Source organism: Triturus cristatus, chromosome 3_2 (assembly GCF_964204655.1).
Source record: "Triturus cristatus chromosome 3_2, aTriCri1.1, whole genome shotgun sequence".
Lineage (NCBI taxonomy): Eukaryota > Metazoa > Chordata > Amphibia > Caudata > Salamandridae > Triturus > Triturus cristatus.
This window is the reverse complement of record NC_140584.1, coordinates 864,257,151-864,271,166: the sequence shown is the minus strand read 5'-3', so window position 1 is coordinate 864,271,166 and position 14,016 is coordinate 864,257,151. Positions and strand designations below refer to the sequence as shown.

The following is a 14,016-nucleotide window of genomic DNA, read 5'->3' as shown; positions in this document are numbered from 1 at the left end:
CGCGCCTTTGGGCCCCGCGGTCCCTGTTGAGGGCCCTTGCTTGCCGCTGGCTCCGCCACCGGCGCCGCACGTTCCTCCACCGGCGGCTCAGACCCCGGCGCTGCAGTGTCCTCTGCTGGCTGCTCAGGCCCTGGCGCCTCCCGCTGCTCCGTTCCCGGCGCCGCAATGGTTCCCATTCGTCCCTCCTACGCCATTACCCAGGTTTCCGGACAATTTTGATCCGGGTTGGGACCCTAATTGGGACATGGAGCTGGATCGGGAAAAAAAGTAAATGTATATGAAAAAGTAATTCTGTTTTATCAAACTTGTATAGACATGTAAAGCATCAAAAATAGGCTAATTGGCAATGGAGACCCTATAACACTTTTAGTTTACAGTTCAGACGGTAAAAGAAGTGCACCAGGGAGCCTCAGCTAGTCAGGATGGTCAGATATCCTGCCTTGGCTAAGCCACACTTATTATTTATGTTAAACAACTCTCTTCTGCCAAGAGTTGTAAGTCCTTGTCATAGGAGAGACTGATGGAGCTATGTCGACATCAGCCTGCGGTAGAATGTAAAATTGTCAAAGAAAAATGTTTACACTTCAGTTTGTGCCTTAATTAACTTTCTTCTTAGTGCATGTGCCCACCCCTTGGTCCCAGTGCAGCCTGGTAGGATTTGAGACACAGAAATCCTGGGCACTTCCCAACAGGAAGAAGGAACTGCCTAAACAAAGGCCTGCAGCACAGCCACTGGCAGACTGCCCCTGGCATTAAACAAGATCTACTGCACAGTGGCATTTGTTGCGCTTTTACATAGATCCTGAAGTTGTAGGGTCTACCAATCAGTATCAATTTTAAGACTGTGTGTTTTCCCTCCTGTTTGAGATACTGGGTAGTTGGTCTGAGAAGGACGGTTGGGCCTCCAAACTACCATGACTCTCTTTGATCGCTGGGTCGTCGTATGTTCTGAAAATAGAGGGGTTTGATGGTACTCCTAATTCTATGGATAAATTCAAGAGATACTGCAAAATATAACATTTGCATTACTGCCTTCTTTTACGGTATGTAGATTAGTTCAATGTATTGTTCTCTAGTTCAGTTTGGCTGAACGCCTGTTTTTGGAAACAATGAGCCAGTGTTAGTCTATGATAGTTCAGCACCACGGTTAGCTTCGGTTTTCTGGCAAGTGCTGAAAGTCTTTAAAGATTGACATGTATTAAGATGTTCGTTGGGCTACTGAAGAGAGAAGACCCACTTGTCAATGTCAAAAGGTTCCCATTGGTGTTTCACTACTGAACAATGTACTACTCCTCGGAGTTTCACTACCGAAATACGTATTGCATTATTTATAGACATAAGCCAAAGTCTGATTGAGTTAAATCAAGTTATTCGAGGCATGCGTGACAGGGACGAGTGTGTGCCCGAAATTGGGTGCACAGGAACGTGTTTGAAAACCAGGCCTAAACTTGAGGGGCAGGTCACATGTACCTCATTTTTAGATAGTCCACTGCGAAGGGTCTCTGGGGTCCTCAACAAGCTTCTTATTCTGCTAAGCTAGGATGAGCTATCTTTTCTGGCAATACTTAAGTCAGCAATTGAATAGACATTGCCAAGGTCACAGGCAGAATTTCAGACTTAGTTCCAGTGAAAGCAAGTAGTTCTGGCCCAGAAAGCGCCAATATTCCATGTTGGTCCAGTTCAGTGTAGTAGTTAAATTGCTAGAGTGGCGCACCAGCCCATATTCTCAGTGCATGACATTTGAGCTACCATTTTCAGTCTTAAGGCTCAAATAGTTGGCTCTTATCAATGGCTGTCTGCATCTTGGTGGGCTTTCTCTCGCTCGGGCATGCTAAGATGTCCATTTGAGAGCCACTGTCCTGATTTCCTGAGCAGGGATATTCTGTGGCTGGACAGAAAGATGCGTTCTTGCCTTCCCAGCATGTTGTAGTGCACACTTTGCAGCTGCCTAGGGAATAAGATTTATGGAGTTCCCCACACAGCAAGGAGAACAAGCATTGGAAAAGCCAATATGCCTAGGTAATGCCAGAGCTATTGGCCTGGTCAAAGTGAATGTCTTTCAGGCATGTGGTCTAGCAGCACTTCTGCTGTTCGGCGTGGCTGAAAGCTCAATCACAGGATGTTGAGCCGACACCGAGTCTCTTCACCCCCCATGTTGACTTTATTTTCCTATACAAATAATCAACAAGAGCTAGCCTAAGAATGAAAGCAGGTTGTGTGTTTTCTCAAGTAGAGGAAACGTCTGTTTCTTATGAAAGCCCTCACCCACCAACCTAGTTGGTGGCATGCTTCATCATCGGGCCCAACCCGGTGGCACTGAGTGTGCCCCGGGTATGCTACGACGCCTATTTAGAGCGGAGCGGGTATTGGTAAGTGAGTGTGCAGTGGTGGTCTGTGTGTGTAGGCTAAAAGACTGTTCTTAGGTCCCACTAACCAGGAGGGTTAATTTATTGGTGGGCCTTTGACAGTATTTAAAAACAAAGCGGTGGATGTACTTGGAGAGTACTTTGGTCTCCCTCATCCACTATGGTCAACATGTTTCAGCCAGGCCGCATATTAATCTGGCTTTCATCAGGACCTTAAATGTGAAAAAAGTGAAGAGTGATTAAAACGAGGTCAATAGTGTTTATGTGACCAAGTATGTGATGCACTCTCTAAGGTGCGCTATGGGTTAGAGGAGGATTTCCTCTTGTGATAGGTACTCTGCTAATGTCAGAGCGAGCCTCATGACTTTCCGGCAACGGGGTCCGGCTTGTAGTCACACTTTCATCAAAGCTAGCGGCCCGCATTGAGACCTACTTGGCTGGCATGGAAACTCCGTCGGTCCGACCTCGTTTTAATCACTCTTCACTTTTTTCACATTTAAGGTCCTGATGAAAGCCAGATTAATATGCGGCCTGGCTGAAACATGTTGACCATAGTGGATGAGGGAGACCATAGTACTCTCCAAGTACATCCGCCGCTTTGTTTTTAAAACCTGCCAAAGGCCCACCAATAAATTAACCCTCCTGGGTAGTGGGACCCAAGGACAGTCTTTTAACCTACACGCACACACCACCACTGCACACTCACTTACCAATACCCGCTCCGCTGTAAACAGGCGTCATAGCACACCCGGGGCACACACTGTGTCACCGGGTGGGGCCCGATGATGAAGTATGCCACCAACTAGGTTGGTGGGTGAGGACTTTCATAAGAAACAGACTTTTCCTCTACTTGAGAAAACACACAAACTGCTTTCATTCATAGGCTAGTTCTTGTTGATTATTTGTATACCTTTAGGGGAAGTGAACTAGCTCTCACGTTCCTCTCTCTCTCATTGATACTTATGACTTTATTTTCCTGCCCCTCCTAACATAATAAACTGCTATGATGTGGCCTGCGCTGGCCGCATCATAGCCCTTTTTAGGTTGATTCTGGGCAGTGCATGCTGTAATGTACACTGTGGCTTGAAGCCCCTTCTCGTATTTCATTTGTTGTCGTCCCTGCCTTCAACATGTCTAGTTACTCCCGCCTTTTGTTGTTTTATATCCTCCCTGCAAACTGCCCCTGCTACATGTGGTCTTACATTTTTTTAAATTTATGTTCCTTTATGGCACAATTTTTATGTTAAGGTCTGCCTCGGGCTTGTGTTGACTCACGTTCATGCGTTTCCCTCCCTAATACATTTTTACTGCTTCCTGAGTTTCCGCTTGTGTTGCCATTTAAATTGTACAAAATGTGTTTATATAATTTTGGACGCTGCTGGGCTTTTATTTTAACAACATAACAACATGGCGCCCGCTTCATGGACGGTCGCGCTTTTGATCACGGTCTTCTTTCCTCACTGGTGCTGCGGGGGAGGGGCACGGGTGCTTCGTGCACTAAGCTTCACCTCCACATAGTTCACCATTCCGGCATGTTGAGGGTTCGTGAGTGGAGCAGGATACGGAGGTAAGTGCGCCCGGTAAGACCGCAGCCCTGCCAAGGGTCACTCAGCAGGGGTTAAACTAATGCATATTTGGTATTGTTATCACATTCCGTAAAAATATTTTGTCACGCAATTCAGAGCACCAGTACTTGCTTGTATTCAGGAATTCTTGCCGACACAAGAACAGTCAGCCCCTTCACAATCAGACTGACCCAGACTCACCCAGACTCAGCCCAGACCATTGCCCTTTCCAGACACACTGACCTCACATAGCCCAGATGAGTGTCCTCTCAGGAGTCCAAAAATCATCCTTTGTGTGCAGACTCACCTCTCCCCTGGGACAGGTGGTACAAACAGCTCTTGAGTTGTATCCCTTCACTACCTAGAATGGATAGGCAGCGCTTCTAAGTCTCTTGGCTTGGGTGGGCAGCGGAATCCCAAGCTAGGCTTCTGTGAGTCCTTACTAAATGTATGTTTGTATATTTGAGTATGAGGTAGGAGTCAATTTCGTGCAGGAAGGCAACTCTTAACTGCAAGGTGCAACATCTGGTGAGCACAGGCTGTTAGTGAGCGCGAGCGAGAAAATGGCTGAGAGGCGAGAACCTTCCTCTATACCACCAAGTCTGCATAGAGCAGAAGCTGGTCAGTGTTTCCTAATGGTTTATGTTTGTAAAGGGAAGTAAACTGATTAAGGAAGAGAAGGCCAGATGCAAAAGGATGCTCTGGTCTTGCGGGGCTTGGGGGCGGGGGGTGTTCCAGTAGTAAGGTGTTGATAATTGAATGCTGACATTCTTTCGTTTTCAGGAAATGGACTTGGAGAGCTTAGAGGCAGCCAATCAGAGCCTGCAGGCAGACCTGAAGCTGGCATTTAAGAGGATTGGTGACCTGCAAGCTGCCATTGAGGATGAAATGGAGAGCGAGGACAATGAAGATCTCATCAACAGGTAAGAGTTCTCAGCAGCCCCACCAATGCATCTCCCCTCCGGACTGGTTGGTATAGGGCTGCCAGTTCAATCACAGCTATCTCCACGTGAGGGTCTGTACAGAGCTGCTAGCACCCTGTAGCTGCTGTTCTGTTCTCTCTGGGGGTCTTACAGAGCTGCTAGCACCCTGTAGCTGCTGTTCTGTTCTCTCTGGGGGTCTCACAGAGCTGCTAGCACACTCACAGGTCTCTTTCTTACCTCTGTCAGGGACTTTACAAAGCATCCTGCTAACTCACGTCTCCTACTCTGGATAGGGGTTTGCATACAATGGGCTTACAGATCCCTTTCTCTCTTATATAAGCATCGGTACATAGGTGTCAGTGCTCTCGCAAATTTCAGTTCCCAACACATGGTTCTCGCCCCTGTGCAAAGCGGACCATGTGAATCTCCCCGCTTGTTCAGAATTTCCTCTTCACTTGCATTCCGTTTGTGTCCGCAGAGAGTGAACCTCTTTATGCGAGTACCAGGAGGCTCATATAAATCTCTCTGTAGGAGAGAAGATAACTCACTCCTTGTTTCACTCTGTCTCTGTACGATGGTCTGTAAATGGCTATTCATGTAATTCTCCTCCTGCAGGGTATATAAAGGGCTGTCTCTCTGAATCTCTCTGTTCCAGAAGTCTGCAAATGTCTGCCCAGTTGAGTCTCTGTATGTGGGAATGTAAAGGACTGTTCATGTGAATCTCTCAGTGAGCGGCTGTGTAACAAGCTGGATTTTTTAATCTCTCCACACGAGGGTGTGTATCAGGTTGTCTTTGTGAATCTCTCTTTGGGGGTGTGCGTGGCTGTTTCGTTCTTCTTCCCCAGACATACTTTCACGTATGACCTAGCAGCTTTAAAGATGACACTGCATGTTTTCCCTAGTGCTGCATTGGGCGATGATGTAAAGTGCTCTGATTTTCTAAAGAAGGTGCTTAAACCACTCTGATTTATGTACTATTTCACATCTATTTAGCTACATACTGCCACTGAGATTATGTAAGACGTTTATGGTAGAAATGTATTACTGCAAGTTGTTGAATAAATGAATGAGGAGAAAGTCCGTGTAATAATTACATTGTTTTAAACTCATAAAAACTAGGCTTACTCAAAGACTCGGGAAGGGCCCAATGACTGTCCAATCCAGCTTTTTTGCAGCTTCAGCCTCGATGCATTTCAGGAACTGATTATGAGGAGGCTACCTGAGTTTAGGCATTCCTTTACTTAGATACTAGCTTTATTATTGTAAGCTGTGGATGAGGCCTCCTGACCATCCTGTGCAACATTCATGCAATCTCCTGTGACAATTTTATCCCTGCATCCAAGGGGTGCAATACTTTTATGATGCATGAGAGATTAGCCTCAATAGACTCTTGCAGTCTTTCTATTTCTTGGGTGATGGGATGGAGAGTTGTTCTCCCATCAAGACATGTTCTTCTGTTCCTTGCATGATTTCTTTTACTCCCTCCACTGAGCTGTCTTTACCTATTTCTCGAAGAAGCAGGACCCTATACACTCACTAGTGGGATAACTCAAGACTGTTCACATTTCATTCACAAGGAGGATTTCACTTTATCTCCTGTGGTAATCAATTACTTGATCATAGAGACCTATTTCAAGATACTTTACAGGTCTGCCCATTTGTTTTGCACAGCTTTTTAAGCTCCATATTGAACAACTCCCAACTAAAACCAACCCGGTATTTGTAAAGCCCAAACTACTCACCCCTAAGGGTCTCAAGGCGCTGGGGGCCGTTAAGGAAATTAGGTGATCTATTGCCCAGAGTCACATGGTGCTAAGCGTCTGCCGGGGATCGAACCGTGAGCCCTGTGCTCCGGAGTCCGCCGTCCTGTACGCTGCGCCACACCCTCCCAGCGATATTAGCACCTGCTTAGGGTTAGCTTGTAATCCTACCTCTGTTTGATTACTTCCTGTCTGGCTTGACGTTTGAACCTTGCTTTCTGTGTGAGCTAGGTTGGCTTTCTCAGCTAGCCAGGCACATGTTCCATCACACCATGAGTGGGGGAGCTCCTGTTCCTTCCTACTTCTTTATTGAGATATGGGCTCCACAGCCAGTGTGGCCAAACAGGAATTCAAAGTACTGAAACACAATTTCTGAGGTTCTTCCTATTTGGCAAGGAGCAGGCATGGGAGGAGGACATCCTGCTTCCTTCTCAGTGGCTGCCTATCCTGTGTTTGTGAATAGAAGACCAGCTCTTGTGAACAGGAGCTGGCCCTTCAGACACGGATGCTGCGGGCGGCCGGGCGGTGCCTCAGGGGAGTGCGATGGAACCCGCCCCCTCCTTTCCCCCGCTACAACAGAGTGCAACAGCACTCCCCCCTCCTGTACCCGGACCCAGGGAAAGGGTCCTGGGCCCCCACCCACCTTCACTGGGAGCGCGACAGCGCTCCACGACTTCGGAGGGGCTCAGGCTTGGGATCCTGGGCCCCTAGGAGCCAGTTCACAGGGAGCGACTGCACTCCCCGACTTTACTTAGCTGGGGCCCACGAATGGGCACCTTCACGGGGGTGATATGGTGCTCCCTGACGTCACCACCTTCTGGGGCTGCCCCCGGGACCTGACCCACCCCAGGGGCACATCGGAGGCCGGCGGCGGAGCCCCATGCGATTCGTTGTCAGTCCGATTAAAGGTCGCCTACCTTCTGGGGGTGCCTATCTCGTCCCTCACTGGACCGATTTCACCGATCTTAGGCTTGTTTCGCTCCTGGTGGCCAGCCTTAGCCACCTGGAGCCGCCCTCCTGGCTTCCAAGAGGGTGAACACAGTAAGGAGCTGTCTTCACTGGCTCTCTGCATCAGACTTTCACCTGGCTGTACTTCTGGTCCCCTCCTCCCTCAGCCCAGAAGCCCAGTCGTCCTCTCACTAGCCCTGGACTCCCTCAGAGGCCCAGTCCAGAGTCCTGGGGCAGTCAGGGGGTTCCTCTTTCCAACTGCCCATGGCACCAGTCTCCAGCACCAGTCTTCCTCAGCAAGACCACACCCCAAAGAGAGCTCCTCTTCCTGTGCAAGACCTTTTAAGACAAAACGCAACGGGATGGTAGGAATGCACTTCTGCCCTACCCTGCATTGACACATCACCTCTCTGGCCCTGATCCCTCCATCCTGCACAGACCCTTGGGATACTTCAAGATGGCGTTGTCCAGGGGTCTCATGCCACATGGTCTCTGAAAAAAACCCTTTCCCCATTGGCTGACTTCATTGCCCGGGCCTGGAGCAGCCCTGGTACCTGGCACCGGGTGACAGCTGCTGATTGATGCCCTGAAGCTTCACCCCATCTCTCCCTCTTGGAGAGAAGACCTTCGCCCATGGGAATGCTTGCAGTGAAGGGCTAGGCTTCTGATGATACAACTTGGGGGGAAGGTAATTAATCCAGCCTGGCAGGGTCACACCGGGCCGGGCTCTGGTTCTGAGCTTAATCAGAGGAATATGACATTTCTAGATGACCCATAAGCAGTACAGATATGGCTTGGGACATAGCAGAATTATTCTTTTCACACAACTTACAGTGTACTTTGGTGCATGTCTGGAGTTTGTAGGCCCTAGTGAACTGAAACTACCCCATATGGTTTCTGTCTCCAGAGGAGAATAATGGAGTGTTCCCATAGTGAAACAGTAAAGCACACAGACTATCCCTTACATGTGTCATCCCACATTATAAGGCCTATTCCATGTCACCACCCAACTCTGCAAAGTCCCTTCCACACCATTCTATCTGTACCCAGCTCCTGTGATGCACACAAGAATCTCCCCCGCACAGCCCTTACACGAGTGCCCACACGTGTCCACATGTAACCAATCCAATGCCCCTTACCCAGGCTGCAACGCACTGGCCTTATCTCACAAGGCAGACACCGGTGGAACCCACTTGCAGTCCATTTTATCATGAGTTTACCGTGAGTGATGAGGTTCTCCCAAAGCTCAAAAATCAGGTGTTCAAAAAGCGAAAAATCCGGGCAGCTCAGATGGTCAGAACCACCTTCTCACAACAAGGAAAAGAGAGCAAAGAGGGAGGGGAGATACTGGGATAAAAAAAAAAGGCATGGGAGAGAGTCAGGAAGACAGGGAACCAAAGGGGAGACATAGTGAGAAGGAGTGCAAGAGACAGGAAAGAGACCTCGGATCAAGTAATCTAATTATAGTACGGAAGTGATAGGGGAAATGTCCGCTCTTTTCTACGTGTTGTCTTATTGAGAAAGAAACAAACCGGCTTCCCTTCGTTTCACAATACATGTGTGGTGTTCGCTGGATACGATAAATGAGAACAGAACAGGCATTTCAACTGTCAATCCAACTGCATTGTTTGGTGGTCCCCTGGGATTGGCTTTAAGTGAAAGGTTTTACCTTTGATGTGCTTGTCGGAGCGCCTTTTCTTTAAACTTGAAAATAAACCAGGATCTCGGATGCAGAGCAAGCTGCCTTGCCAATTCAGGTGCACTTACATTGGGATAACTGACTGCACCACTGCTTTTTCCGACTCAGAACTGTAGACAGAACTACGGAAGCCGGGCCATGCAATCAAGGCAGGCCTGGCAAAGTTATAGGACCAAGCAGCAGTGCCACAGCCCATACAATTACGTGTCTTCCCTGTAATAACTCAGACAGGGTCGGATTTCCGTAAGATTGATGTGCCACAAGGCCTCGGACTGGACTGCGCATGGAAACGCCTAGGGACTGCATTATATCCAGCACAAAGGGGCTGATAGCCTTCCAGCTCCAATTACATTGCAGTTAGGCCTGTGATGAGATAAGCCCTACGTCATGGCGTCATTCTTGGAGCGCCATACGTGCAGTTTTGTTTGGGCTATCATACAGTACCTGACTGCCTGACCTGCTCTCGCAGCGAGAGAGTCCATGCGCTGACAGTAACGATTTTAAACTACCTGTTTAATCTGCATGGGTGCATGTTGTAAATTTTTACTTAGGGTTTCGAATTAGCAAGGAGCTGAGCCCCAGTGCCCTAATGGAGAAATCGACCCTACTCCAACAAGAGGTTTACTTGACTTCTAGTTCAATGACTTCCACAGATCATGGGGAATCCATATTTAAAGGATGCCCTAGCCCTCACCCACCTAGGTGGCATGCTTGATCATCGGGCTAGCTCCTTGCTGGGTGAGCGCTGCAATACCAGGAGGCCTTCCAGGAACTGGGGCTCTTTGACAGGGATCTTTTTCTCCCCCTGGCCTCTAGATCTGTGGATATCATTGAACAAGAAGTCTAGGTAACCTCTTGGTGCAGTAGCAGAACGGCAAACCATTTCTGCTTGCCAGTTAGTCCAGGGAGGTTGTGTGCTGGTCTGGACCGCGTTAAATATTTCCTCTCCATCCCTCCTCCCTTATTGTGGTTTACAAATCCGTAGGGATACCACGACCACCTTTGAGCAGTTCCCACTGGCTCTTCATCTAAATGTCTAGTCAGAGGCATTTCTTAGAAAGAGAATAGGAGTCAAGCCTCCATCCAAGATGCAGCTAAAAAATCAGCACTGTGCCGGTACAGAATAAGGCACTAAATATTGTGGAAGGTGGAGCTCTTTGCCTCCTAGTCCTGTTAGAACTCTCAGCTGCATTTGTTATAGTGGACGGCAGCACATGCCCTCAGTCTGTGTAAGCCTAGCAAGAAGCCTTTCGAATTGGTTTGCTTCCATTCTGAAAGTCTGATCTCATTTTACTTGAATCAAATCACATAGGCACCATGATGTACCTTTAAACCTTAAGATTCTACGCTCTTGCCTCCCATCTTTATTCTCTAAAGGGAGCCAATGAAACTCTTATTGGCTGGCCAGTGCATTGGAATGAAGACAAAAGCCAGCTGTACCTTAAAGCATCCTCTGGCGATGATATTAAAAAGCTCATCTTCTTCCTAATGGCCTATTACTGATCTAATTATATTACTTAGCAAAATAAGAAACAAACATTTCACCCCATGTTTTCCACTCAGCTGCTCAGTTCTGGCCTCATCACACCTTTAAGCGGAGACGGGATCCATACATGAATGCCCAGTGCCTTAACCAGTCCTAAATATGTCCTTCATGCAGCAGCAAGGCTTGTGGCAGAGCAGAGTTCGGCCGGTCCAGAAGCTCTTTCTTTGCATATGTCAAGTATGGGTTTGCTGAATCAATAGGAGAGAGGCTTCAGCTGTTCTAGTGTACTCGCTTCGCGTTGTACGGCTTAACAAAAAATCATTAATAATCCAATTTTAAATTATCATCCATCTAGCCCTCTGGATCTGGAATTCATTTTACTTCTCTGGTGCCGATGCGAGCCTAACGTTATGCCATGATCCTCTTTAAATTCAGTATTGAACCTTTTCCTGCCCGCCCCTATCTATGGCATCTCTCTTGCCCTCAGCCGGCACTTTCCCCTCTCACGGAAGACATGCAAGGCTAGGACAGGTGGGCGTTCCACGGCCCCCTGCCCTGTGGAACTTTCCCTGGTGTCCATTGCTGGAAGGGTCCTGTTCAGAAAAAGCTCCTAAACTCAGTGGTTTCCAGTGTAGGTGATAGCCAGCACCAGAATTGCGCTGTCATATTACTCGTTCCATCCCAGGCCTCTCATTAAGCGCCAAGAGGCCTCCACAAAACAATTAAACAACTTGCTGAGAAAGCCCCTCTTGGAGTGCGTTTTTTTCGGAATATATTTTTATTTTTAAGACAAAACAAACAGCGCAGTGCAGGTTTGCACAAGATCTCCACAAAAGCATGGTCCCAAATCAATGCATATATTGTCTTGCCAACACCAGATCGTCTCTACTTCCCTCCCCATGATTCTCGTAAACCAGTATTCTCAACACGTATTATTACACCATGAACCCGTATGTAGACCTGGGGTCTGGGAAAAGTAGTGTCCGGGCCTTGCCAGAGATCACGAGGGCAACGCATCATCAGGCCTCTGTGTTGGGGACCCTTGCATAGTAAACGCGCTGACTGTTGTGTGTCTCACTCTGTGTCAAGCCTAAAGTGTCGTCTTCAGGGGTCCCAAATTTTGTGGAATTTCTTGGGGCATCCTCTGCTTCGGTAAGAAGTCTGTTCGACTATCATATACATGTCCATGCCCCTCGTCCATTCCTGCATAGACGGCATATCTACCACCGCCCATTTCTTGGCAATGTCTCTTCGCAACCACCAACCCGAAGGAAGCAACAGTCAGTTGCGCTCTGGTGATGTCAACCTCGTTCGGTATCCCAAGTATCACGAATCTGGGTTCCACGGGTAGCGTCACCCCCAAGACCGTACCTAGTAGTCCCAGCACTTGTCCCCAGTAAGTCTGGAGTTCCAGACATGTTCAAATCGTGTGGAAGAAACAGCGTGTGGTCGCGGCACAGGCCAAGCAAAGTGGAGACTCCGCCCTCCCCATCGTATGTAATATATCTCTTTCGTAATAGGATCAATGTAGTATCTTCAATTGAATGAGTCGGAGTCTCGTCTTTATGGCCACCTCCCTAAGGTGCATTAGCGCTACCTCCCAGTCTAAGTCGTCCATGGCCCCTACCACGCTCTGATCAAAAATAACCTGAATGATCAGGTAAAAAGAACCTAACCTGGGGGTGTCAGAACAACAATTGGATTTCCGAAGGTCACCCAAACAAGGAAGAAAGGGGCAAAACTTTGCCTTTCTTGAGTCCCCTCACTCACCAGGGTTTCCCCACGGTGACATGCTTCATCATTGGGGTCCTCTCAGTCCTCTACGGACTGAGGCGGGCTGCGACTTGCGGATTACGTAGGAGCACTTGAAACAAATTATGTGTAGTGCAAGTGTCGTGAAATGGAGTGGGACAAAGTGAGTTAAAATAATCAACTAGTGGGTCAAATATATTTTATTCTTGCTCCTAGCTAATTGGTTAAAAACGGGGTAATATGCTAAAAGGCCCTAACTATAATGGATAGGTGTACCTACCACGCTCTCCCATCGCAACTGGAGTCTCCCCAGCCCATCAGGAATGTTGTTGTTAATTGTTCTGTAAGTGAATGAGACCGCCTTCTGGGCTAGCTCCTCTTGCAGGAGTCTACCCTCCAAGGGCGCATATTCCGGAAGTTGATCACATGAAACGTTTTCTGCCAACCATGCATTGAGCAGCTGAGCGTATTTAAGGAATTGCGAGTCACTCATATTATAATCTTGTTGAAGTTTGGCCCATGGTATAAAGTCCCCTTTCACAAATATGTTGCCTATTGTGGAGATCCCAAGGAGGTCCCAGGCCCCAAACCCAGCGAGCTTGCGTAGGTAGCTCCCTGAAGCGAGTCCCCTCCCAAAGTGGGGTGGCCTTCGTCACCCGCCCTGTCCAGCCCATGCGCCTAGTGGCCCTCGTCCATGCCGCCAGGGTCACCTGAGTCGCAGGTAGCAGGCGAGAGCCGCCCTTCCCTCCATACAGGTAGTGCAAGTGCGTATAAGGCAACATGACCTCCCTTTCAAGTCTATATGTGGGGTGCTGTCCGTGTTTGTGTACCCATTCGTTAATGGGTATCAAGTGAGATGCCCATTAGTATGCCTCAATGTCAGGGAGGGTGATACCTCCGTTGTATGGATTACGCTGCAATGTTTTAAGTGCGATTCTGGGGTGGCCCCCTTGCCACAGTAGCGTTCAAAGTATGTCATCAATCTCTGTAAAGACGTCATGGCTAAGGGGGTGGTACAAGTTCTGCAGGGCATAAAGAAGTTGAGTTTATAATAATATACAGTCACGCCACAACATTGTCAACTTTTTTATGTTTATTATCATTTTTTATGTTATGATTTTAGTTTAGATATATGTAGAATACTAGGATGTTTTTATGCAACTTTTCTATGAACGATTGTAATTAACAAAATAAACACATATATATTTTTATTTTTATGCTCATTGTTGTTTTTAGTTTTCCCTTTTTTGACCTTATGACACACAATCAGTTTTATCTTTTAAGATTGCCTAGGTTGTTATTTTTCAAATATAAAGAAGTTGAGGCAAGGTGATCTTTTTAAAAATGGCCGCACGACCCAGGAGGGTAAGGGGGCGGTCTTTCCACCGTCCCGCATCTGACCTAAAGTTAGTAAGGACAGGTCCTAGGTTTTCCTTTCTACAAACCTCAGGGTTGGGGGTGATGAAGCTACCTAGATATTTAAAGCCACTTTGCACCACCCTAAGGTCTCCTGGCAG

The 14,016-nt window shown here is 47.8% G+C and overlaps 1 protein-coding gene across 35 annotated transcripts in view; it reads left to right on the top strand.

Annotated features, from left to right (window-relative positions):
- The window catches only part of MYO18A (myosin XVIIIA), a 768,001-nt gene that overhangs the window by 689,216 nt on the left and 64,769 nt on the right, over positions 1-14,016 (top strand). For all 35 annotated transcript variants that reach the window (XM_085649195.1, XM_085649183.1, XM_085649196.1 and 32 more), the window contains one exon: positions 4,715-4,854. In XM_085649195.1, coding sequence (XP_085505321.1) covers positions 4,715-4,854 — 140 coding nt within the window. The remainder of the gene's footprint in view (positions 1-4,714; positions 4,855-14,016) is intronic.